Source organism: Peromyscus californicus, unplaced genomic scaffold (genome assembly GCF_007827085.1).
Source record: "Peromyscus californicus insignis strain IS unplaced genomic scaffold, ASM782708v3 Scaffold_1__1_contigs__length_55948999, whole genome shotgun sequence".
NCBI classification, from domain to species: domain Eukaryota; kingdom Metazoa; phylum Chordata; class Mammalia; order Rodentia; family Cricetidae; genus Peromyscus; species Peromyscus californicus.
Window position 1 is genome coordinate 47676279 of NW_026294492.1, and position 25723 is coordinate 47702001.

General features: G+C 48.6%; 1 protein-coding gene across 1 annotated transcript; it reads right to left on the minus strand.

The window, feature by feature from the left end:
• Positions 1 to 251: 251 nt before the first annotated feature.
• Positions 252 to 25723, minus strand: LOC128115211 (ultra-long-chain fatty acid omega-hydroxylase). The gene is made up of 12 exons (XM_052745685.1): positions 25502 to 25723; positions 22611 to 22755; positions 14780 to 14833; positions 13838 to 13965; positions 13531 to 13655; positions 10487 to 10754; positions 6957 to 7023; positions 6710 to 6839; positions 2758 to 2891; positions 1520 to 1584; positions 859 to 941; positions 252 to 429 (listed from the first exon to the last, which is right to left on the minus strand). The coding sequence occupies exons 1-12, from the start codon at positions 25721 to 25723 to the stop codon at positions 252 to 254; spliced, it is 1599 nt and encodes a 532-aa protein (XP_052601645.1).

Sequence of the window (25723 nt, forward strand, 5' to 3'; positions counted from 1 at the left end):
GGCCCTGAGGGTAATTTAAGGCGGGACTTTGACCTCAAGGGGTGGAATCAGATCCCAAGGGGCTGGGCCTTGTCCTGAGGGGCGTGGTCGCCACCAACAAGATGCTCCTCCACAAAGCTTTATCCTCTTGTACTTTGGAGGAGCATGGTCTACTCCTTCAGGATCTTGGAGGCGGACCCAGGCCCTTGGAGGCGTGGTCTAGGCCCGAGTGGGCGGAGCCTGAACCCGGGGATCCTCAGGGCCTGGCGCGTTCAGGCCCGCGGGGTCAGAGGCTCCACGTTGAGCCAGATGCCGTTCTCCGTGCGCAGAATGAGCTCCGGCTTCCGCCGCACCTTGCGCGTTCGGTCCACGCTCAGGCGGAAGCGCAGCAGTGTCAGCGCCACGACCACTCGCATCTCTGCCATGGCAAAGCTCTGCCCAATGCAGTTCCTGCAGGAAGGGTTCAAATGAGAGGCAAGGATCCTTAGGACAGGTCTCTGGACATGACCCTGGAGTCAAACGTTCAAATCCTAGCACAGCCTGCTACTATCAGGGCATCCTGATGGATGACCGCCCTTGTCTGAGCCTCAGTTCCCGCTTCCATAGAACCGAACGAAGACCACATCACAGAGCTGTTAGAAGTGTGTGAGCCCAGAACCCGGGGGTCTAACATACAGGAGGGGTACCCTCTTAACAAGGACGGAATTGCGATCTGATGCTGAACCCTTGGTTCCGTCAAGGGAACAAAGGGGACTTGGGTTGCCAGAAATTACCTGTGGGTGAGACTTGGTCTCTGCTTCCTTGGGGGCACATCCCTGACCTGACACTGGCCAAGTCCCTCCCACTTGTGATGATGTCTGGGCTTAGTAGAGGCCTTACCTGGGACCTGCTGAGAAAGGTACGTAGGCCAGCGGGGAGCGCTGCTGTGGGGTGTCTGGATCAAAGCGGTAAGGATTGTACACCTAGATAGGAATTGCCTGGGTGAGTCCGGGTTCTGGCCCAACCATACACCCTAGCCTGCACCTCAGTCTCTAAAGGCTCCTGCAGCTGGAACACCTCGGGGCAATCTGGTCCAGTCTATCTCACACACTACAGCTTAGCCATGCCTGTCTCCTTCCCGGCACCCGGGCTTTTTTCTACCTCAAGTCCTTTGCACTTGATGTTTCCTAAGCCTGGAACAGGCCTCTCCCTGTTCTTCATACTCATTAGGTCTCAGCTCAAACATCATCTTGTCTTCAAGGCCTCTCCTGATCCCCTGAACTGAATGCCCCCACCCTATATGTTTTCACTTCCTTAAAGCATTTAGCAATTCCCAAAATGATTTTCTCTATTGGCCTGTTGCCCTGAGTTTGACTTCCAGGTCCATGAGAGCAAAGGCAGTGTCATTGTAGGTTACCAATGCTGAGCAGAGGCTCAGTGACTATTTGTTGACTTCCTGAGTTAACAAGGACTTGATGGAACAGTGGAGCAGAAGGGCCAGTCCCTGCAAGCAGCCCTGAGAAGGAGCCAGAGCCATAGGAAGGCAAAGGCAGGAGCTTACCTTAGAGTCAGGCCACACTAAAGGGTTGTAGTGTGTCCCATAGATGCTGAGCAAGCAGATAATACCTGTAGGGACATTTGGAATCAGTGGGACCCAAGGGAGTCTTTGGAAACACACACACACATATGGGGGGGATAGTAATAATAATAAGGGGATAGTAATAGTAATAATAATAATACTGACAATAATAACTTGTTTTAAAGAAACTGACCCTCTACCATCAGTACCCGCAGATCCAGCCCTGCCTCACCCACCCCTTCCTTTCCACTATGGATACAGACACATCTGCCTCCTTCACACACACCTAGGTTTCCCTCCATGATGATTAGCTATATCAACTTGATACAGTCAAGTTGATCACTTGGAAAAGGAGTCTCAATGAGGGATTGCCTAATTAGATTGGTCTGTACGCATGCCAGTAAGAAATTTTCTTTTTCAATATTTATTTTTATTTTATATGTACTCTGTGTGTGTGTGCATACATGATTTATGTGTGTGGGTGCCCACAGAGGCCATAAGTGAGTGTCAGATCCTCTGGTTCTGAAGTTACAGGTAGTTGTGAACTGCCCAACCAGGTGCTTGGAACTAAACTCAGTTATCTACAAGAATAGCAAGTGCTTTTTTTTTTTAGGTTTATTTATTTATTGTGTACATGAGTATTTTACCTGCATGTATGTATTCATACCACATGCAAGCCTGGTGCATGTAGAGTTAAGAACAGGGTATTAGATTCCCTAGAACTGGAGTTACAGATAGTGTGAGCCACCATATGGGTTCTGGGAGCCAGTGCTCTTAAAGTACTGAGCCGTCTCTCCAGCCCCCATAAAAGATTTTTTTAATTGGATTACTTAAGGTGGGAAGACACACTGAATGTGAGTGGCACTATTTCATGGGCTAGGACCTGGACAGAATAAAAAGGAGAGAATTGAACACTGGCATGCACAGAGTCATTCATTGCTCTGTGCTCTTGTCTGTGGCTGCAATACAACTAGCTGTTTCAGGTCCCTACCACCCTGACCCATCTACCATGACAGACTATAGCCAAATAAACACTTGACCCCTAAAATTGCTTTTGTCGGGTTATATTGTCACACTGACAGGAAATGAAAGGAAGATGCCCTCATCACTAGCAACAGATACACAGGGATCTTCCCCCTCACAGGGATCCTGCACCCACAGTAGGCCTGGCCCGACCCCTGTAAACCACGCCGCAGCAGTGGAGGGCACGGAGCAGGCACCTTTGGGAATGATGCGCCCATCTGGCAGCTTGATGTCCTCGGTGCATCGGCGAGAGATGAGCGTCACAGGTGGGAACTGTCGGAGGCTCTCCTTGATACACATAGTGGTGAAGGGCAGCTGAGTCAGGTCATCCCTGAAAAGAAAGGCATTGTGACTCATGCACACACGGGAATAGTTTTGTAAGACCAGTTCAAAAGATCCAGAATGGCCCCACGGAATCTACAATGTACAGATGTCCCAGGCCGGTGTCCTGAGTGTGGCTGACCAGGAAGGAATGAAGCTGTTCTAAAAAGACTGCGCCACTCATTCTGACCATCTGACTGCTGAAGCCATGGAGTCCTAGAAACTGGAATTCCCCCAGGAATCTAATGCCAGGAAGGGAAAACATAAAGGCTAGGCCACCCAGAAGGGAAACTCTCCCAGAAAGAGACTTATGGTTGGACCACTTTACAGAGCATATGATGATCAGCCGATCGGGGTGGGACCACACCTTGACAGGGCTGCTTACACACACATAACTTGGGTCTCTACTTAAACCTTAGCCTCATTCCAGGACCCCAAAGATGGACTTTGGAAAGAGTCACTGTTGCTCTTTGTCGTCTGCCCCTTCCCGATGTGGCCACATTGAACAGATCTCCCTTTCCTGTTTTCCATTAGTAATTTGGCTGTTTCAGCTGAGTAATGAATGGAGAATGGGCTACTGAACCTGGTTTGTTGCGAGCATGGGCTGTGACCTCAAGCCCATAACAAACTTAGGATGCAGAATATCTGACCACTAGCCAGGCCTATATTCCAGTTTCCCGGGAGGCTGTGCTAGAGAGTGAGTTCAAAGTCAACGTAAGCAACTGTGTGAGGCCCAGTGCTAAAACAAAACTACAACAACAAAAAACAAACAAACAAACAAAAAACCAGAAGAAGGCAGTGAGATGGCTCAGGGAGTTGAGGAGCTTGCTTCCAAGCCTGGCTATCTGGGCTCAATCCCTGAAGAAAGAGAGAAGCAACTCCTCCTGCAGGTTGTCCTCTAACCTCCACATTCATGCAGTAGTACACACATGCATGCAGTGGTGCACACATGCATGCACACACACACATAATAGATAAATAAATAAATAAATGTAATAGAAACAAGCAAAAGATGACTGGGAATGTAGTTCAGTGGTGGTCCAATGGGTTGGTACACGTGAGGTCCTAGGTTCAGACAAAACTAACTGACCATCAATCAATCACAGTCGTGACAAATGAAGACAGCAAGCAATGGGGCTGCTGCTGGGGCTGCTGCTGGGGCTGCTGCTGGGGCTGCTGCTGAGGCTGCTGCTGGGGCTGCTGCTGGGGCTGCTGCTGGGGCTGCTGCTGAGGCTGCTGCTGGGCCCAGCACTCACCTATCATTGGTGAATTGTTGTGTCATCATGGGAGGGACCAGGGCAGCTAGGAGCCTCAGAGCTGCAGCAAGTTACTAGCTTGTATGCATCCTTTCCACGTTTCATTTGTTGTATTTTCTGTTTTATTGCTGATTTCAGAATAGCTTATTTTACTCAGAAACCCAAAATGGACTAGTTATAACTATTAGTTCATTTTTTAAATGTGTGTGTGTGTGTGTGTTGTTTTGAGACAAGGTTTTGCTATGTAGCCTAGACTAGTCTCAATCTTACTGCAATCCTCCTGCCTCAGCCTCCAGGATACTGGGATTACAGTTGTGCACCATCACACCTAACTCTAACAGGTTGGTTTTGGGTATATCTGTCACATGTTTGCAGGTGCCTGTGGAGGCCAAAAGAGGGGAGGGCATCAGATCGCCTAGACCTGGAATTACAAGTAATGGTGAGCTGCCCAGTGTGGGTGCTGGGGTTGGAATTCAGCACCCCTGAAAGAGTAGCAAGCATTCTTAACCACTGTGCCATATCTCCAGCCCCCAGAGAAGCTTTATGTTGCCATCATGAAGTGCCAAAGAACATCCTTGTCATAAAGCTATCCACAGATATAAACATTCTGAAGAAAACAGAGGAGCAGTTAGATTGTGCTGGCAACATCTCCCGCCAGTCCCTGGCCAGACCCTCTAGCATCTCCGTTTGTTACAAAGGCAAAGCAGCAAGATGTTTAGGGTACTGTAGCACTCGGCTGAGAATCTCCGGGAAACTCACAGAAGGCTGAGAGAGAAGTGAAAGGAACTTCTCACTGTGCTACTTAACTAGGGGAAGGGATTAACTGAAAGCCATACTTAGTTCAGAAGAAGTGATTTCCCTCCTCTCCCTGATACAGGCCAGCATGAAACTCACTATGTAGCCTGGACTGACCTTAAACTTTCAGTCCTCCTGCCTCAGCCTCCCCAGTGCTGTGATTAAGGGTGTAGGTCACCACACTCACTGTGTGTGTGTGTGTGTGTGTGTGTGTGTGTGTGTGTGTGTGTGTGTGTGTGTGTGTATTTGTTGATGTGTGATGGGGTGCATGCATTGGGGCGTTTATCCACATATGTATGCATATGTGTGGAGGTCAGAACCTCCAATGCTCCAATGTCACTCCTCAGGCACCATGCACCATCTACTTTTTTTTTTTTTTTTTGACGGGGTCTCTCACAGGCCCAGAATTCCCTGATTAGGCTAGACTGGCTGCCCGGTGAACCCAGAAACCTGCCTGTCTCTGCCTCCCCAGAATTGGGATTATAAGAGTTTGCCACCATATCCAGCTGGTTATGAATAAGAATGGCCCCCACAGGAGCATGTATTTGAATGTTTCATCATCAGGGAGTGGCATTATGTGAAAGGATGAGGAGGTGTAGCCTTGTTGGTGGAAGTATGTCACTGAGAGTGGGCTTTGAGGTTTCAAGGGCCAAGCCAGGCCCAGTATCTCTCTCTTCCTGATGGCTGTAGATCCAGGTGTAGAGCTCTAAGCTACTTCTCCAGCACCATGTCTGCCTGCATGCCATCACGCTTCCTGCAGTGATGAAAATGGACTAAACGTCTGAAACTGTAAGCAAGCCCCAGTTAAATGCTTTCTTTTATAAGAGTTGCTGTGGTCATGGCGTCTCTTTATAGCAATAGAACACTGACCAAGATGCTAGCTTTTATTTTGTAACATGAATTTTCTTTCATGTTTGAAAGGCAACATTTTGCCAACTGAGGCATCTCCCTCAGAGATCCTTTTATGGAAACAGTGATTCATATAGCCCAGGCTGGCCTCAAACACAATATGTAGACAAGGCTGACCTTGAACGCTTCCTGCTTCAGCCTTTGAAAGTCGGAATGGCAGGTGTGCCACCATGCCTGGCTACAGGGCTGTGCTCTCTGTATCACTCAGAGTCAGCTCATATCTCAAGACTGTCTTCCTGTTCTCTGTTCTGCACTTTGTCTCTGCATCATGATCACCCTGGCATGCCATTTCCTCCCAATTGAAACATTGTATCCCAGAGGGCGATGTGTCTGCAGGCATTACTCTCCAGCCAGGGGGCCCTTCCTGCCCACTTGTTGATGACTCCCTCCTCCATAGTGTGCCAGTGCACACAGAACTTTTTTTTACTCTTCTGGAATCTGCATTGAGAAGAACATGTCCCAGAGTAACCCCAGATCCTAGGAGAGTTAGGAGATACCTGGAAGAGACCTGAACCCAGCCAACGATTTGGAAGCAGCCCCACTCCACACAACTGAGCCCAGTGGTCACACACACACACACAAAAAAAAAATCCATGTGTGGGTAAAAGCGATAACTAAATGCTTGCCACAAGCCACTGGATTTGAGGGATGTTTGTCATGTGGTGGGACCACAACAGGTCCTGATGGAGTGGTTCTGAGAACTGCTGAAGAAGGGGTAGGCATCTCAACCAGTCTCAAGAACTGGAATTCCGAAAGCTTAAGGGACTTGTCTAAGGCCACATAATCAGAATCTGGTAGCGCAGAGACTCACACTCAAGACCCTGACTTCGGTTTTCTCCCTTCAATCCTCCCGACCCTCCCAACTGACCAGTCCAGCTCTTCCAGCTCCCGGCCCTTCATGACTTCTTGGATCTCTTCCCGGCACTTCTCCTGGTACTCGGGATACTTCGCCAGGTTGAACAGCGCCCACGACAGCCCACTAGATGTTGTATCATGACCTATGGGCAGACAGGTGTAGTGAAGCTACTACCTCCAGGCAGATTAGTGTTCCCTGAGGTGTTCCCCACACCAGGAGGACAGCGGCACTTCTTCTCGGCCTCACTCAGCATCCTTACCTTCAAACATGAACGTGTCTGCCTCAGCTCGGATGTCCTCATCAGACAATTCCTTTCCCTCTTCATCCTGCAATGGCGGTGGAGGATGCTGAGCCCACTTTACCCCACTTCCTACATCCTAGAGGTTCCCCAAAGTCAAATCTACCTATTTTCCCATTTGACTTTTTCTTTTCTTTCTTCCTTTCTTCCCACTTCTATTTTTTACTTTTATTTATTTAGTGTATGCACACATTTATTTATTTCGTCTGTGTGTGCGTGCATGCATGCATTCATGCATATGCTATGCTGCATATGTGAGAACCAGGACAACTTGCTAGGATCATTTCTCTTCTTTGAACATGTGGGTCCCAGGGATTGAACTCAGGTCGTCAGTCTTTGCAGCAAGCGTCTTTGCCTGCTGAGCCGTATTCTCAGCTCATCCCTTTTACCCCACTCTCCCAGAGACTCCATATGCAGCCCAGACTCATCTCAGTCTCCCAAGGGCTGGAGTTACAGGTGTGCACCACCGTGCCTGGCTTCCCATCCACCCCTCTCCTAAACTACACTGGGTATAAATACTCCTAGCAGAGGGAAGGATGCAATGTACTATAAAAGAGATGAAAGGGGGAAAGAATGTCAAAGGGAGTTCATACAAGCATCACTTGACAATTATGTTACAGTTCAAAAAACTAATGAAGGGAACAGAAAGATGAATCATTATGTAAAGCCATCTCCCGCCCATCCTGACAGTCTGAGTTCAATTCCCAGAACCTACATGGCACGAAAGAATCAACTCCCATAATTTGCCCTCTGACCTCCACATTTATGCTGTGGCACATGCATGCTCACACACCTTCATGGACTCACAAAATGAATGAATGAATGAATGAATGAATAAATAAATAAATAAATAAATAAATAAATAAATAAATAAATAAATGCAAAAAGAAGAGGAGGGGAAATGCATTAGGCAATTTCACCGCTTACATAAACCAACAGATACAATTTCATTAAGTGATTAGGGGTGTGTGTGTGTGTGTGTGTGTGTGTGTGTGTGTGTTGTTGCAGATGGAGTCAGGGCTGTGCATTTCCTAGGCAAACCTGCCTCTCAAGTCTTTCCTGGGAGATGCTATCTGGGGTCAGATAACAATTTTCAGGAGTCGATTCTCTCCTTCCATCATGTGAGTTCTGGGGATCGAACTCAGGTCATCAGACTTGCTGACAAGCCTCGTTACCCACCTAGCCACCTTGCCAGCCCTTCCCCTCTTCTCTCTCCTTTTTCTTCATTTTGACCCTCTCCATTTCTTCACAGGTTATGTAGTCCAGAGTAGTCTCAAACTTACAATCCTCCTGCTTCAAGCTTCCACGTTCTGGGATTATGTGTCACCAGACCCAGCTGTTCTAAGTTACCTAAGATGACTTAACCCACACAAGGGCCATCATCATCTCTGCACACCGCTGTTGACTGTCTCATGCTGCACACCCGCATTTACTGAGTAGCTCCTGGCAGCCATTTGTCCTGCAGGATAGCCAACAAGTCTGTCATCAGGTCTTATGAGCACCAGGATGCAAGAGCCGGGAATGGTGATCTCAATCATATACCCTCTGAGTGGCAGAGCCATGGCTGGAATCCAGAACTGTATCAAAAATTCCACACAAGAGGCTAGGCACACACCCCTGTGATACCAGCACTAGGGAGACAGAGGCAGGAGGATCAGAAATTCAAAGTCATCCTCAGCTATACAAGGACTTTGAGGTTAGTATTGGCTAAAGTAGACACTGCCTCAAAAGGGGAAAAAAAGGCAACAAACAAGAATGACTGGGGAAATAGTTCAGTAGTTAAGAGCTCTTGCTGCTCTTGTAGAAGATCTGGGTTTGGTGTCCAGCACTCAGCATCCACATCAGGCAGCTCACAACTGCCTGTAGCTCCAGCTCCAAGGAGTCTGACCCTCTTCTAGATCCTAAGGGCACTTGTACTCAGACATACACGTGCACACATATTTAAGAGTGAAATAAATGTAAAAACAGCAGGCTGGCGGGATGCTCAGTGGGTAAAAGTACTTGCTGCACAAACACTAAGACCTGAGTTTAGCTCTCCAACACATATTTTATATATATATAAAAAGCCATAGCTTTGTGTGCATTGGGGACAAAGACAAGCAGATCTCTATTGCTGACTGGACAACCAGACTAGATGAAATGGCAAGATTCCAATCCCATGAGAGACTGTGACTCAAGGCATTAAGTCAGAAAGCAATAGAGGAAGATACCACACTTCCTACACTGGCTGCTGAATCCAAATGTGCATGTATAGGCACTCACACCCACACACTCATATACACACAAATCCATAGAAGGATGAGCCGTAGCTGAATGACAGGGCACTTGCATAGTATTCTTTATGCCCTGGGTTCAATTCTCAGAGCGCCAACGATAATAAAAACAAGAGTGTTTTGACTGGAAGTTTGTTCAGTGGTTACAAGCACTTGCTACTCTTCTAAAGAGACCAGTTCAGTTCCAAGCACCTGTGTCAGGGAGTTTCCCTAGCTCCAGGCTACCCAATGCCCTCTTCTGACTGCCACGGGCATGTGCACTTGTGCGCACATACCCATGCATAGACGCATGGTTAAAATTAAGAGTGTTTGCACAGAACCTATAATCATCTTCTTGTCTACTTTAAGTCACCTGTAGGTAACAGAATAGCTGGGCATGAGGGCATATACCTATGATCTCACCACAAAGGAGGCTGAGAAGGAGGATTATAGACTGTGAGTTTGAGGCCAACCTGGGAATTGCTGAGGGAGAGGAAGAGGAAGGGGGTGAGGATGAATAGATTAAGCTGGAAAGATGGATCTGCAAGTGAAGGCACTTAGACACCAAGCGTGATGGGCCCGAGTTTGAACCCTGGAACCAGACCCGCATGGTTGAAGGAAAAAACCAGCTCTACAAGTTGTCTTCTGATCTCCCTAAAAGCTCCCTAGCATGCACGCACACGCACGCGCGCGCACACACACACACACACACACACACACACACACACACACACACACACATTGTTTTTTGAGACGGAATCTCAGTATGTAGCCCTGGTGGTCCTTGATCTTGCTTTATAGACCCCCACTGGCTTCAAACTCACAGCAATCTGCCTGCCTCTGCTCTGCTTCCTGGGTGGTGATATTAAAGGCGTGCACCACTTGCCTGGTCAATGACTATAATTAAAATTTTTTTGTTTCAAAAGAAAAAAGCTGTGCATGTATCCAGTACAGGCCTCACTCAATGTATTAACATCAGCTGTCTGAGCCGGACTCATAGCCTACTTAAGTTTACAGGAATGTTCCACAGAACAGACCACACTCTAGACTATAATGGGGCTCATTTAAATTAAAAAGACCGAAGTACTCTGTTGTGACATCTGAATGAACCCACCCACATTGTGCCCCTACACCTGCTCCTTCCTGTAATCCCCAAGAGTTTGAGCATCTTTTTTCAGCAGTGGGTGCAATTCCCATGCCGGGCTCTAGGGTCAGAAGCCCGCTTCCACCCAGCCTTACCTTGGCCATCAGCAAGACATCGATGAAGTCCAAGGTTTTGCCTTGCTTGGCCTTCAGCCACGCCTCAGCACCCTGCTGGCGCAGCGCCCGCCGCCGCTCCTGGATGACTTCGGTGGTGAACTTGTGCACGGTGTCGCAGGCCTGACGGAAGCGCCGCCCGTCGGCCGTGAAGTAATAGATGAAATCCAGGTAGTGATGCAGGCGGTATTGGCGTCTCACCACCAGAGCGCTCAGTTCGATGATGGAAGAGATGTAATCGCTCATTCTCCTGCAGAAAGAAGGGCAGTCAGCCACCCGCGCGGCCCAGAGGCATGCGTGGGGTCCAGCCTCTGTTGCATGATGACAGACAGAGGTCCTGTATTAACCGTATTTTGTTATTTTTTAAAATTGTTTTTATTTTATGTTTGTGAGTGTTTGCCAGCGTGTATGTCTGTGCACCAACTGTGTGCAGTGCCTGAAGGGACCAAAAGGGAGTCTGATCTACTGGGGCCGGAGTTACAGATGATTGTTAGCTGCCACGTGGGTGTTTGGAACTGAATGATGAGCCCCCCCCAAAGCAGCAAGTGCTCGTAATAGCTGGGCCATCTCTCCAGCCCCTGCATTTTCGTTTAATCCATATTCTCTCCCTCCCTCCCTCCCTCCCTCCCTCCCTCCCTCCCTCCCTCCCTCTCTCTCTCTCTCCCTCCTCTCTCTCTCTCTCCCCCCTCCCCCTCTCCCTCTCCCTCTCCCTCTCCTCCGCTTACTCTCCCTCTCTATCTCTCCCCCACTTCCTCTCCCATCTGTGTGTCTGTCTGTCTGTCTGGAGGTGGTGGACTGCAAGGCTTTGCATATGCTAGGCCAGCACTTTACCAAATGAGCTGTATGGCCAGCCTTTTTGTGTTTTTGAGACAGGGTCTCTTGTTGCCCAGGATGGAGTCAAACTCACTATGTAGCAAAGACTGACCTCGAGCTTCTGATTTTCCCTCTCTTTTTGCCCATCAAGTGCTTGGATTACAGGCATGCACCACCACACATGACTTATTTTATTTAAAGGTCTTTGTTTTGCTTTGTTATTCTTTTATTTTTATTTTATGTGTATGAGTGCTTTGCTTGCACATCTGTGCACTACATATGTGTCCCTGGTACCCTCAGAAGTCAGAAGAGGGTGCTAGATCCCCTGGAACTGGAGTCAGAGGTGGTGGTGAACTGCCAGATAGGTGTTAGGGAATCAAACCTGGACCCTACACAATAGCATCAAGTGCTCTTAATCACTGAGCCATCTCTTCAGCCCGTGTTTTCAGTTTTAATTATGTCTTGGGGGGAAGGTCTGAACGTATGTGTGTTCAACCTGCATGCAGGTTGCCTAGGAGTCCAGAAGAAGGTGCCAGATTCCCCCAGAACTGGAGCTATAGGTGGTTTGTTAACTACCCATCATATGTGCTTAGAACCAAATTCTGGTCCTCTGCAAGAGCACTATGTGCTTTTAACCACTGGTTCATCCCTTAAGCCCTGTACCTGGCTTATTTTATTTTATTGCACAAGACTAGAAATGGAGCCGAGGGCCTCCTACATGAGGCCCTCCACCTCAGAGCTGCACAGCCAGTCGTAACAAATATCTGGGGAGTGAATGAACTCTAGTGAGTGTTATTTTATTAGTTCAGTCAACAAATATTCACTGGACGCTTTTTACATGCCAGGGAAGCTGCCACATTATTTTATCCTTAGAGCATTTCTCAAAGTCAGGTATTCTCATCTCTGTGTAGCAAAGGACTGGGGTGGGGTGGCAGTGGCTCACTCCTGCAATCCCAACACTAAGGAGATGGAATCAGAGAGGATCAAGAGGCCACCCTGGGCACAGAGTGAAAGCCTGTAGGATGGGAGGGAGGCCTGACCCAGCAGTTAAGAGCACATACTACTCTCCCAGAGGAATCAAGGTTGACTCCCAGCACCCATGTTGGACAGTTCACAGCTTGCCTGTAACTCCAGCTCTAGGGCATCTGACACCTCTAGGCTCTAGGGGCACCTGTACTCATGTGCACATACCTATGCACAGACACGTAGGCATAATATTTAACGACAGACAAGCTTTTAATGTATATATATATATATATATATATATATATATATATATATATATATATATATATATTTGGTTTTTCAAGACAGGGTTTCTCTGTGTAGCTTTGCGCTTTTCCTGGATCTCGCTTTGGAGACCAGGCTGGCCTCGAACTCACAGAGATCCGCCTGCCTCTGCCTCCCGAGTGCTGGGATTAAAGGCGTGCGCCCCCACCGCCCAGCTTAATATATATTTTTAAAGGAGGAAAAGAAAGTGAGGATGAGGAAGGAGAAGGAGGGAGGATGGGGATGAAAAAATAACAATACAGGAAGGAGATGCAGAAAAAGAAGAGAAGGAAGAAGAGGGGATAAGATGGAATAAGAGGGAAGAAAAAGGATAAGAAGGACAAGAGGAGGAAAGAGGAAGGAGAGGGAGGAACTAAAGAAGGAGGTGAGCATTTCCGGGCTATACCCTCTCTGTGGAGGAATGAGGGAGAGTAGTGTTTCCTGAACATCTACTAAGTGCCAAGACACTGGCTGACATCGTTTTACTTACTTAATTATGTATTTATATGGGGGTTTTGCTTGCTTGCTTGCTTTTGATACCAGTTCTGAAGCTATAGCCCAGGCTATCCTAGAACTCACTATGCAAGCTGGCCTGGACTCAAAGCGCTCTGCCTGCCTCTGACTCCGGAGTGCTGAGATTAAAAGCGACCACCACGATGCTCTATGGGGTTTTCTAAGCTGTCCAGGCTAAACTCAAACTCAAGATCCTCTTGCCTCAACCTCTCAAATGCTAGGATTATGGAACATGGGTGTGAGCTACCACACCCAGCCAAAATCTCGTTTAATCCTTTTTATAAGAGAACTGAGGCTCAGAGAGGTGGTGTCATCTTGGGGGCCACCCAGGAAGAAGTAAACAAGGCTGTGGGTGCACAGCCGGGCTTGCATCACAGCAGGGAGGGTCCCTCTCTCCTCCCACCCCCACCTACCCTAGGGGCCACACTCACTCCTGGCAGTCACTGTTGTAACTGAACACACATTTCTGAAGGCTGTCCAGGGTCAGGAGGCTGACGTGCTCGAACATGTCAAAGGAAGCCACCGAGCCCTCTGCCAGATGCCGCCGCCATTTAGCCTGTAAGGGAGACCCAAGGCAACCAGGCATAAAGACCACAGACCACGAGCTGGTCAGACGGGAGCAGGCAGGATCCTCACGGCCAATCCAGTTCAGGCGTAGCAAGGGACGCTGCCCCCCTCCGCTCTGAGGCCTTCCCAGATGAGGCCAACCTCCTCCCACCACTCAGCCTCGGGACTCACGTGCATGATGTCCGTGCACTGGTTGAAGATCTTCATGTAGGGCTTCAGGATGTCAAAGTGGAAGGCGGGTGTGAGCAGGCGGCGGTGCCGGCTCCATTTGTTCCCTTTGCTGAGCAAAAGTCCATCCCCTGAACCCAGAAAACCAAGGGCTACTGGCCTCTCCTCTCCCCGCTCCCCGCTGAAGTGCTCCAAGAAACCCCATACCCTTCTCTGATTTCGTGTAAAAGGCAATCATTTTGGCTCCATGTTCAGTATGAGGTGTGTTTAGAGGCCATTGGAGAATCACAGATAAACAGGAGCCACACACACCCCCACCCCACACCCACTTCTTCCCCATCTGCCAGCTGGTGCCTGCTTCACGTGATCTCAGTTCATCCTAAGATTGAAAGCTGCAGGAAGCCTAAGGCCATGTGTCGGAAATGGAGGGAATCTTCAGCCCCAAGACACACATCAGATGAGGCTTTGTGTCCTGAACTAATGGGATAGGAATCTGGGGAGGGGACAGGGCTAGACACTACTCACTGAAGATCTTAATGAGAAATCCAAAGGGCAGAGAAATGTTAGAAATATAAAAACCAGGGGCTGGAGAGATGGCTCAGCAGTTAAGAGCACTGGCTGCTCTTCCAAAGGACCTAGGTTCAATCCCCAGCGCCCACAAGGCAGCTCACAACTGTCTGTAACTCCACTTCCAGGGGATCTGACACCTTCATACAGACATGCACGCAGGAAAAACACCAATGCACTAAAAATAAATAAATCTTTTAAAAAAGAAATATAAAAACCAGTTTGGGATCAAACTGAGTGGGTGGACAGCCATTTTGCCTATTCTCTGTGCTAACAGCCAGCTTTGCGAAGTTGTAGAACAAACAGGTTTACTTTTACTACTCTGAGTATCCTGTACTCTTATGAAATGAAGACCAGCATCCTTTCTTCAGCACTCACCTAACCACGGCTTCAGGAAGCTATAGAAAAACTCATCCTTGGGCGCAATGGCAGCTGTGGAGAAAGAGGAGGCAATGGGCATTCCAGACCGAGTTCTGACCTCCGCCTAGGACTTTCCGGGGCCTCTTCTCTAGGTTCCTGCCTCCCATCTCACCCCACCTTCACATCTCTCACTTGAGAAATCTTACAACATGCTGATCTGAACTGAGTCTCTCCTGCTCAAACACCTCCCATGGCTCCCCATTACTCTTGTAGAAGAGCTTTTGGGTTGGGCATGGTGTTTTATGCTTGTAATCCCAGCAGCTGAGATACTAAATCAGGAAGATTACTGTAAATTTCAGGATAGCATTAGCTATATACATAGTGAGTTCTAGACCAACCTGGGCTGCTGTGTACTAATAGCTTTTCTAAAATAAATAAATAAATAAATAACTTGGGCCTGCAAGATGTCTCTGTGTATAAGGGTGCTTCCTGCCAAGCCTGATGACCTGAGTTTAATCCCTGGGACTCAGAAGGAAGGAGAAAACTGACTCCCCCCACAACTTGTGCTCTGACATCCACATACATAATGCAGTGCAGATTCACACACATGTGCACACACTAAAACTAAATATAAAAGAAACACAAGCTTTAGAAAAAATATGTATTTATTTATATATGTGCGGCATGTGTAGGCACACTCGTGCCCTGGCGCTTGTATGGAGGTCAAAGGACAACTTGTAGGAGTCAGTACTCCCCTTCCATCTGGGTCTCAGAGATTAAATTCAGTTTGTCAGGCTTGTCAACAATTGCCTTTACCCAAGGAGCCATCTCATTGGGCCTGAATGCTGGACTTTCTTATATTAAAATAATAATAATAATAATAATAATAATAATCCATGCTCAGCCTCCCGCTGATGGCTCTGGCACATTCAGTCCCTGCATCCAGACTCTTCCGCTCAATCCTTCAACAATCTCACAGCACAGCATCACTCACCGCCAGGCCATGCTCCCATAGGAAGGACGACACACCCTAACCCTCCCTGCTATCAGCTCTGGCCCAGCATCTGAATCACAGCTGTAATCCCACAGCCAGCCTCACCTTCCTGTCTGTCTGACATGCTGGCCTGCTGACAGTGACAAGAGCCTCTGCCACTGCACCCACCCATCACCCGCCGGCACCTGGACAGGGCTCATTTTCAAAGCCATTGGGGATCAGCCCTAGTCCAGATGTTGCCCAGAACAGACATCTCTATACTCCAGCTCTTGTCACTCCATCAAACAGGACCAACGGCACAGAGCCTCTCTGCTCCTAAACAATGTCAGGTGCCCCTTGTTGTTGGGGAGCATATCTGTGTTCCCCAAAGTTCAGATGCTGAGGCCAACGTTTTAAGTCAGCTTGTGATACATAGTGAGGCTCTTTCTGATTAAACCAAAAGCCAGCTAGTGAAGTACTTGCCTTGCAAACAAGACAGCCTGAGTTTGGTCCCCAGAACCCACATTTAAATGACAAGGCTGATAAGATGGTGAGTGGGCCAATGAGATGACTCAGTGAGTAAAGGAGTTTATAGTCAATCCTGAACACCTTCCTTCTGATCTTGGGTCCCACAAGATGGAGAGAACCAACTCCTCTGGGTTGTTCTCTGACCTCTTCACGTGTGCTATGGCCCTTTAGTGCCTCCTCTGCCCTCCCCATATACCAGACAAAAATTTAATTTAATTTTTTAAGTTGCACTTACAATCCCAGCAATGTGGGGGTGAAGAGAAGTGAATGTCTGGGGCTCACTGGCCAGCCAACCTTGGCAAGCTCCAGGCTAGTGAGAGATCCTGTCTCAAAAAGAAGATGGGAGGCACCTGAGGAATGATAGCTAGGGTTGTCCTCAGGTTCCCACGTGTGCACATGTATATACACATGCTGCCAGACCGACACACACACACACACACACACACACACACACCCCAAAGGCTGGATATTGCCAAGTCACAAATTAGGGCATCTGGAAGGTCCCATTCTCCTTTTTTAACCTGCATCTACCATGATAACCATCCATCATGGCTGGATCTGCCGTGATGACCAAGAAGCTCCAGGGAAGAGAACTTGGCAGCTTTGAGTGAGCCTGCGCTAACGAGGCAGGTCATGGGGCCGGGGGGCGGGGGGTGGTGGTGGTGTACACCAGCAGTTCTTCAAGGGAAGAGACTCGAGGGTGTCCTGCAGCAACTGCATGCCAGGGTGAACTTCCTGCTACCAATGGCTTCGGGCCATCAGTAATACCATCGGGCCTGGTATTATACTGCTGTTTATTTTTGTGAACTGGCAAGTCATAAGCTTTGCAATGAGATCTAGGAAGGAACCCCATGTCACTGTGGGACACCAGGTCCCCAAGACCTTCAGAGATGGGGGTGCTATTTGGCACTATGAGGTTAAGAATATCAGGTGTGGATCCCAGATCTTTGTAGATGATGTTGCAAAGACTGCTAACTGAGGAAACTCAGAGAAATCAAAGCTGACGCAATGAGCTGGGCGTGGTGGCACATGCTTGCAATCCCAGGAGGAGGCAGGAAGTTCAGAAGTTCAGGATCACCTTGGGCTGCACAGTGAGTTCAAAGCCAGCTTGAGACACCAGAGACTCTGCCTCAAAAGAAGAAAAAAGAACCTTTTCCATTCAGTAAATGAATGAATGAATGGATCAAAGGGTGGATGGATCAGAGGAAAAATAGGAGCTGGAAAAGTGGTTCTGAAAGTAAGAGCACTTGTAGTACAAGCATAAGGACTGAGTGTCGATCCCCAAAACCCAGGAAAAAAGTCAGGGCCCAGAGAGCTGCTTCAGTGGGTAAAGATGCTCGTCACCAAGCCTAAAGACCCAAGTGAGCTCCTCGGAACCCCCATGGTTGAAGGAGAGAACAGACTCTTGCAAGTTGTTCTCTCCCCTTTGCACACGTGCTGTGGCTCACACCTACCCTAACACACATACAAAATCAATAAACAAAAACGCTATTATAAAAAAACAAGTTAGGCATGGCTGCACGCACCTGTGGCCCCAGCGCTGGAGAGTGAGAGCAGAATCTCCGAGGCTCACAGACCACCAGTCCAGCTGACAAATGTCAAGTCTCAGGTTCATTAAAGACTTGTTCCTTGAACTACAAGTGTGCATATACACACACGCACACACACAGACACACATGTATGTACACTTGTTTTTAATTTTAAAAGAATAAAGAAAAGGAAGGACGGAAAGGAGAAATGGATAGTTGGATGAATGGATAGGTGGGTGGGGTTGGTGAGTGGATTGATAGATGGGTGGATGAATGGGAAAAGGGATAGGTAGATGAGTGGGTGGTAGGTGAATGGTAGATAGATGGATAATTTAGTGATTGGGTGGGTAGATATTTAGTGAATGGATGGAAGGATGGGTGGGTGGATGGATGGGTGGGTGGGTGGATGAATATGTAGGCAGATGAATGAATGGGTTGGTAGGTAGTATGGGTAAGTGGATGAATGGATGACTGGGCGGGTAATTGGATGTGTAAATAGATTGGTGGATAAATGGGAAGATGGGTAGGCAGATAGATGGGTGAGTGGGTAAGTGAGTGGATGGATGGATAGATGGATGGATGGATGGATGGATGGATGGATGGATGGATGAAAGCGTATGTGTGGATGGATAGGTGCAAGGTGGTTGGATGGGTAAATAAACGAATATGTGGAAAATTGCATGTATGCATGCACGGATGTATGGTTGGGTGATTGGGTAAATGGATGTACAGATGAATGGATGAATATGTAGACAGATGTATGGATGGCCAGAGGGAGGGAGGAATGGGTAGATGGATGGATTAATGAATACCATTCCCCTTGTACACCATTGTTGTGGAATATTAGTTTAAGATGTGCTACATTTGTTTATGTTGTGGAATATTTGTTTAATGATGCAAAGGTGTGTTGCATTCTTTTCTGTTGCATTTGTTTAACTCTATAAAGCTATGTCACTTTGCCTGCCTAAAACCCCAGATGGGTCTTATAAAGAGCTGAACAGCTAATAGCTGGGCAGGAGAGGGATAGGCAGACTATCAGACAGAGAGAATAAATAGGAGGAGAAATTTAGGAGAGAGAAGAGCAAGGAGCAAGAAAAGGAGGAGAGGAGGGCACCAGGAGCCAGCCACCCGGCCACACAGCCACCCAGCCACACAGCCACCCAGCCACACAGCCACACAGCCACCCAGCCACCCAGCCAGCCACCCAGCCACCCAGCCACACAGCCACCCAGCCACACAGCCACACAGCCACCCAGCCACACAGCCACCCAGCCACACAGTCACCCAGCCACACAGCCAGCCACACAGCCACCCAGCCACACAGCCAGCCACACAGCCACCCAGCCACACAGCCACCCACACAGCCACCCAGCCACACAGCCACCCACCCGGCCACCCAGCCACCCAGCCACACAGCCACACAGCCACACAGCCACACAGCCACACAGCCACCCAGCCACACAGCCACCCAGCCACACAACCAGCCACAGAGTAAGAAGGAAAGAAAGATATATAGAATAAGGAAAGGTAAAAAGCCCAGAAGCAAAATGTAGTTAAAGAGAAATGGGATAATTTCAGTTAGAGAAGCTGGCTAGAAACAAGCCAAGCTAAGGTCAGGCGTTCGTAAGTAAGAATAAGTCTCCATGTATTTATTTGGGAGCTGGGTGGCAGGCACCAAAAGAGTTAAAAAAAATAAAATAAACACACACACACTCCAAAAAAACTACAAACTATAGAAAGGTTCGAGTGAACAGGCACCCAAGGATGTTTGTACACCCAACGTGACTCAGCCACCAACGCACGCTTCCCTGCATTGGCAAACCGCATGCACAGTCATCCTTCATCAGTCACCCCTTCTGTTGCCGTTCTGTGCCCAACCCATGCAAGGTGATGCCAGTGATCCAAGGATGGCTCAGCTCCACTCCCTGCCTGCAGGAGCTCCTGGGCGGGGTGGGAAAGGGAAGGAGAGGCCCACACCAGCCAATTATCAAAATGGTCGAGAGTGTGCCAGGTGCTAAGAAAGCCACAGAGGAAGGGCTCCCAGAAGGCCGAAGAGGCTTCCGAGCGGAAGTGGCACTGAAAGCAAGATGGCAGGACAGTCACCTCTCTCTGTGGAATCCAGGCTAAACTAGTCAGGAATCTTACCGGTACTCAGATTTGGCCCATCGCTGCCTGGCTCATACACCTGCCATTGGCCCTAGCACCCCAGGATAAAGTGCAAACCCATCTGCTTCTTTGTCCAGCTTCCTCTTAACTCTCAGTCTCATTTCCTACTCCCCCAAGCACATCCCCTCTACTCCATCCAATCAAAGCACCTGAATTCCCCTAGCACCCTCCCACATCTGTACCTCTGGACTGACAAGCTCCTCTGTCGGCTGATTCGTTACTCTGATTACAATTATGGCTTATTGGCAGCAAACACTTGTAAATTGAATACTTGGGAAGCCTGTTAGTGAACAATTAATGCACAGTCACTGTGAAAAACAGCAAGAGAATTCCCTAGAAAGTAAAATATAAGGCTGGAGAGTATGGTTCACTAGGTAAAACACTTGCCTCACAAGCGTGAGGACCTGGGTTCGGATCTCCTGGAGCCGTTTAAGACCACACAGGGAAGTACCCCTACAGTGAGATGGGAGATGGGGACAGGTGAAGATCCCTGGCCAGGAGCAATGAATGAGAGACTCTGGACCCCAAAGATGACTCAGCCGTTAAGGGTGCTTGCTTCCAAGCCCCGTACTCATACACAAAGCACGCATACACAAATAAAAATAATAAAACCTTTTTAAAAAGTCAAGTACAGGACTAAGAGACAGGGCTCAGTAGCAGAGTATTTACCTACTGTGCTCAAAGCCCTGAGTTCCATGCCCAGTATCAGGGAGAGAAGGGTGGAGGGGGGCCAGCAAGACGACTCAGTGGCTTAAAGGCACCTGCTGCACAGGCCAAGCAGCCTGAGTTTTGTCCCTGGGACCTCCATGGTAGAAGGAGAATTGATTCCCACACGTTGTCCTCTGACACACACACACACACACACACACACACACACACACACACACACACACACACAAATAAAAATAAATCTTAATTTTTTAAAAAAGGAAGGAATAAAGGGACAAAAGGCGGGGGGTGGAGGGGAGGTGTCTGTGAGAGCACAACCCTGTGCGTGAATGTTCACTGTAGCATTGTTCACAACAGCCAGCAGGTAGGTGAATAAGCAAAGTTGGATCCATCTATACAATGAATCATAAAAAGAGCATAGGGCCAATCTGTACAATAGTGTGATGGACCGGGAAGACAGGAGGCCGACTAAGAGAAACCAGACACAAAAAGGTCTGGAAGCAGCAAGTCCATCTAGACAGAAACCAGGTTCTGGGAGCCAGGAGGTTCAGCAGGGAGGAGCCAGAGGCAAGACCGCCACAGGGGCAAGCTACTTGAGGGAATGATGAAAACCTTCGAAACTAGAGAGAGTGAGTTGTTGCACAGCCTTGTGAACGCACCAAACCATCAGTGATGGTTCACCCAAGAACAATGCACTGCACTCTGGGCCAGTTCTGCCTCAATCAGGAAAGAACACAGGGAGGGGGAGGGGGGCCAGCCTGGGCAACAGTGGCGGGTGGGCAGGCCCGCAGGGAGGGGCAGGAGGGCGAGACGCTCCTGGGACCCCACACCTCCCTCCAGGTGGACTCAGTCCCTCTCAGCTCTCCGTCCTGCACCTCCACATGGAGAGGGTGGAGAGAGAGTGTGGAGGGAACCAGGCCTGTTTGCCAAGTGCCTGAGCACAGCTGACCCTCTGTTTGGAGAACTCAAACCAGCCCAGGAACCTGGCAATGGGAGGAGGAGGAAGAGAAGAATTGGAGAGGAAGGGAAAGAGAAAGAGAAGAGGAAAATCAGTAGAAGAGAGAAAAGAAAAAATGGGAGGTGGTTCAGAGGGTGCTGCCGGGGTGAAGGCTTCAGCTCCACCCTTAGGACCTATTCGGGAGGTGAGAACTGACGGACTCCCACAGTTTTATGCATCTATGCATGCACACACACATACAGGCACACACACAGTAAAATGTAATAATAAACTGTTTTTAAGGCACAAGAGAGCAGAGTGGTGGCACACATCTGAGAGGATCTTTGCTGTGAGCCAGCCTAAGCTACATCGAGAGACCCTGTCCCTAAATACCAAACCAGTCCCCTTGCAGCTATGAAGACAACTAGCTCCAGGCAAGGTCATTCTGAGGATCCACTTCAAGGGGAATAGAGTTGGCCAGACTCACTCACCCTAAAGGATTAGGACTGAGGATGTCTAGAAGACAGAGACCTCTGGAGGATTTGGGAAGAACTTCCTGGAAGAGGGGGCCCTTGGAGCTGGGTGCTGAGCATGAGTGAGAACTCACCAAGCACACTTGGAAGATAAGTAGGGTCAGCAGATAGAAGGATCCACATCTGCCTCCCTGCCAGCCAGCTGCCCACTGGATGACTGAAATGCTTGGTCATGGTGGGCAGGTCACAGTCTTAATGAGGACAATACCATGGCCCAGGATTGAGCAACACTTACTTACCCAAACCTGGATGAACAATTTGGATGAATGGATTGCTTGGATGTGACTTCCAGCAGGTGCACAGCCTTGCAAAGTTCCTGAGACTCTTACACACTGTCACATTCTTTGCCCATGTTGTTCTCACAGCCTGTATTGCCTTCTTTGGTGAACTTCTGCTCATCCCTCAAATCCTTACTCAAGTAACCCTTCCTCTGGGGCACCCTCATATGTATAAATCCCAGGAAGGTTCTGGGAATTGGAAACTCACTCATCCCCCTGAGGCCCAACCCGCCTACCTGAGGCACCCAACACAGGCTTCATGTAATCAGGATGGACAAGCACCAAGAGAGGCAGGAAAGGTCCAACCCATGCCAGGACGATGTGGTGCATGGTATCCAGCACTTTCTTCTCATTCTGAAGGCCCTTCTCATTGGGAAGATACTATGGCAGACAGAAAGGGACAACGAAGATGTGACAACTCAGCTTAATCTGCTCCCGCCCCCTCCCACCACTGCCTCTCTCCTGCAGAACACTGCAGACCACGGGTCTCTTGCTGCCTTTCTCTGAGTCTCCCCCTCCTCTAAAAATAAATTAAGAGCAATGGGGCTGGAGGCCTGGCTCAGGGGTAGAACTCTTGCCTAGGATTCGTGAGAAGGTGGATTCCAAAGATAGCATAGCAGGGGGAGAGAGGGAGAGAGGGGGGGAAGGAGGAAGAGAGAGACAGAGAGAGAGAGACAGATAGACAGACAGATAGACAGACAGACAGAGTAGCAGGCACAGCAACGGTAAGAGCTGGCATTTATCAGATATTTGCTGTATGTCCTGTTTAGTTTTGTCACCTGGACATCCGAGGAGAATCGAGGGATTGCCCAGATCTGACTGGCCTGTAACTATGTGTGTGGGGAATTGTCTTTACTGGTAACTGATGTAGGAGGGTCCAGCCCACTGTGGTCAGTACCACCCATGGGCAGGTGATCCTGAGTTGTATAAGAAAGCTCCCCAAGCCAAGGGGAGCAAGTCAGTAAGCAGTGCACCCCCATGGTTTTCTACGACTGCCCTGACTCCCCAACGACAGACTGTGACCTGGAAGTGTAAGTCAAATAAATCCTTTCCTCCCCTAAGTTGCTTTGAGTCAGAGTGTTTTATCATAGCCACAGAAAAGCAAAGTAGAATACAATGTTAGTAAAAAATAAATAAATAAAAATTACAATTAAACCATTTATAGTGGCAAATGTCTGCTATCTCAGCACTCAACAGGTAGAGGGCAGGAGGATCAAAAATTCAATATCATCTTTAGCTACATAATAGGTTTGAGACCAGATTGTGCTATATGAGTTCCCTGCAGAGAGAGAGAGAGAGAGAGAGAGAGAGAGAGAGAGAGAGAGAGAGAGAGAGAGAGAGGAGCTGGGCCTGGTAGTGAACGCCTGCGATCCCAGCACTAAGGAAGATAGACAGTTGTAGTAGCCTGGGTTATATACTGAGACCCTTTTCCTCAGGAAAAACAAACGAAGCCCGAAAGCGGAGATGGCTTCCTGCCGATACACGCTTGGAGGTTAGCGTGAAAATTCTCGTAGCAGAAAAAGATATTCTGATAGAGAACACAATGGATGAAGAATCAGAGAGTTGACAAAGGCCAGCTTCAGAAACAGGAAGTGGTGTATGAGCAGGAAAGGGTTGGAATGATTGGAATCCAGAATTTCTCAGGAAAGCTAGAAGATGGCAATTTCAAGGCCAGCCTTAGGATACCAAAGACAAGGTCTTCCTATGCTGCCCAAGATGAACTTCTGTGTTCAGATGATCCTTCTCAATCAGCCTGAGTAACTGGGACCCGTGGTTTGTGTCGCCATGCAAACTAATCTTTATGTCTTGAATGGTGGGTGGGTGTGTGTGTTTGTGTGTGTGTGTGTGTGTGTGTGTGTGTGTGTGTGTGTGTGTGTGTGTATCCCTAAGCTGGGGCTCTCAATTCATGGTTAGCGCCCCATCTTTCTAAGGAGACTCTTACTGTCTCAGGTATGGTTGCTCACAACTGTAACCTCAATACTCATGAGGCTGAGGCAAGAGGATTTGCTGTGAGCTTGAGGCTAGCCTGAGCTACATACAAATTCCAAGCCAGGCTGAGCTGTAGCGTGAGACCTTGTCTCAAAGTAAAAATTAAAAACAAAAATAGATGAGTCAGGCATGCTGACCTATGTCTGTAATCCCAGCATTCAAGAAGCTGAGGCGGAAGGGTTATGAGTTTGAGGCCAGCGTGGCCTACTTCGTTTGAAAAAAAAAAATCAAATGCGAGGAAAGAGTTAGAATCTCAGTGTATAGTATCATAGCATCCAATAATGAGAGTAGTTAGGTATGGTGGAGCGCGTCTTTAATCCCAGCACTCGGGAGGCAGAGGCAGGCAGATCTCTGTGCGTTCAAGGCCAGCCTGGTCTACATAGCAAGTTCTAGGAAGCCAGGGCTACATAGAGACCTTGTTTCAAAACAAAACAAGCAAAAGAGCAAGAGTAGAATCACCCTAATCTAGGGAAGGCTAGAGAAACACAATCTCCAGGAGCCCCCTCCTTGCTCCCACTCTAGGCTCCAGACCCCCAATTTTTTTTTTTTGTTTGTTTGTTTGTTTTGTTTTTTCGAGACAGGGTTTCTCTGTGTAGCTTTGCGCCTTTCCTGGAACTCACTTGGTAGCCCAGGCTGGCCTCGAACTCACAGAGATCCGCCTGGCTCTGCCTCCCGAGTGCTGGGATTAAAGGCGTGCGCCACCACCGCCCGGCCAGACCCCAAATTTTATGGGCATCAGTACCTCCCTGCTACATTGGTAGCTATAGAACTATAGAAAGAACTATTATTATTGTTGTTGTTGTTTGTTTGTTTGTTTGGGGCATGGATCATTTTCTTTAAAAGACAATCGGTTGCCCCCGTCACTGTAATGTCACTAGTGTGCCAGTGGGTACACCTTGCCTGGCAGGTCTTTATTGTAACATTCAGCTCTGAGTAAGACCACTGATGCAGCTTCCAGTACTAGGAAAGCTGGCCAGCACGGGGGACGAACTCGACTTAATAGTCAGCTCTGCCTCCTCCCAACGGTGTGCCCCTGGGCAAACGGCTTGCCCCCTCTGAGGTCTGGTCTACTCCACACAGTGAATCTGCGTCTAACCGTAAACCCACCCCGCCACCAGGTCTGCCCCTGCGCACTCACCATGCTCACGTGGCCCAGCAGCCAGTGGCGGCCTGGAGGCTCTGGGAAGCAGCTGAGCCTGCGACAAAGGGTGCGGAAGTCCCAACATAATTTGAACACCTGCAGTAGCAGGCGGAAGAGGAAGAAGAGGAGGAACAGCAGCAGAGCTGACACAGCATACACTCGAAAGGCTGTCTTCTCCAGCCCCAGCAGATGCAACAGATAGTCCGTGATGGGCAGCAT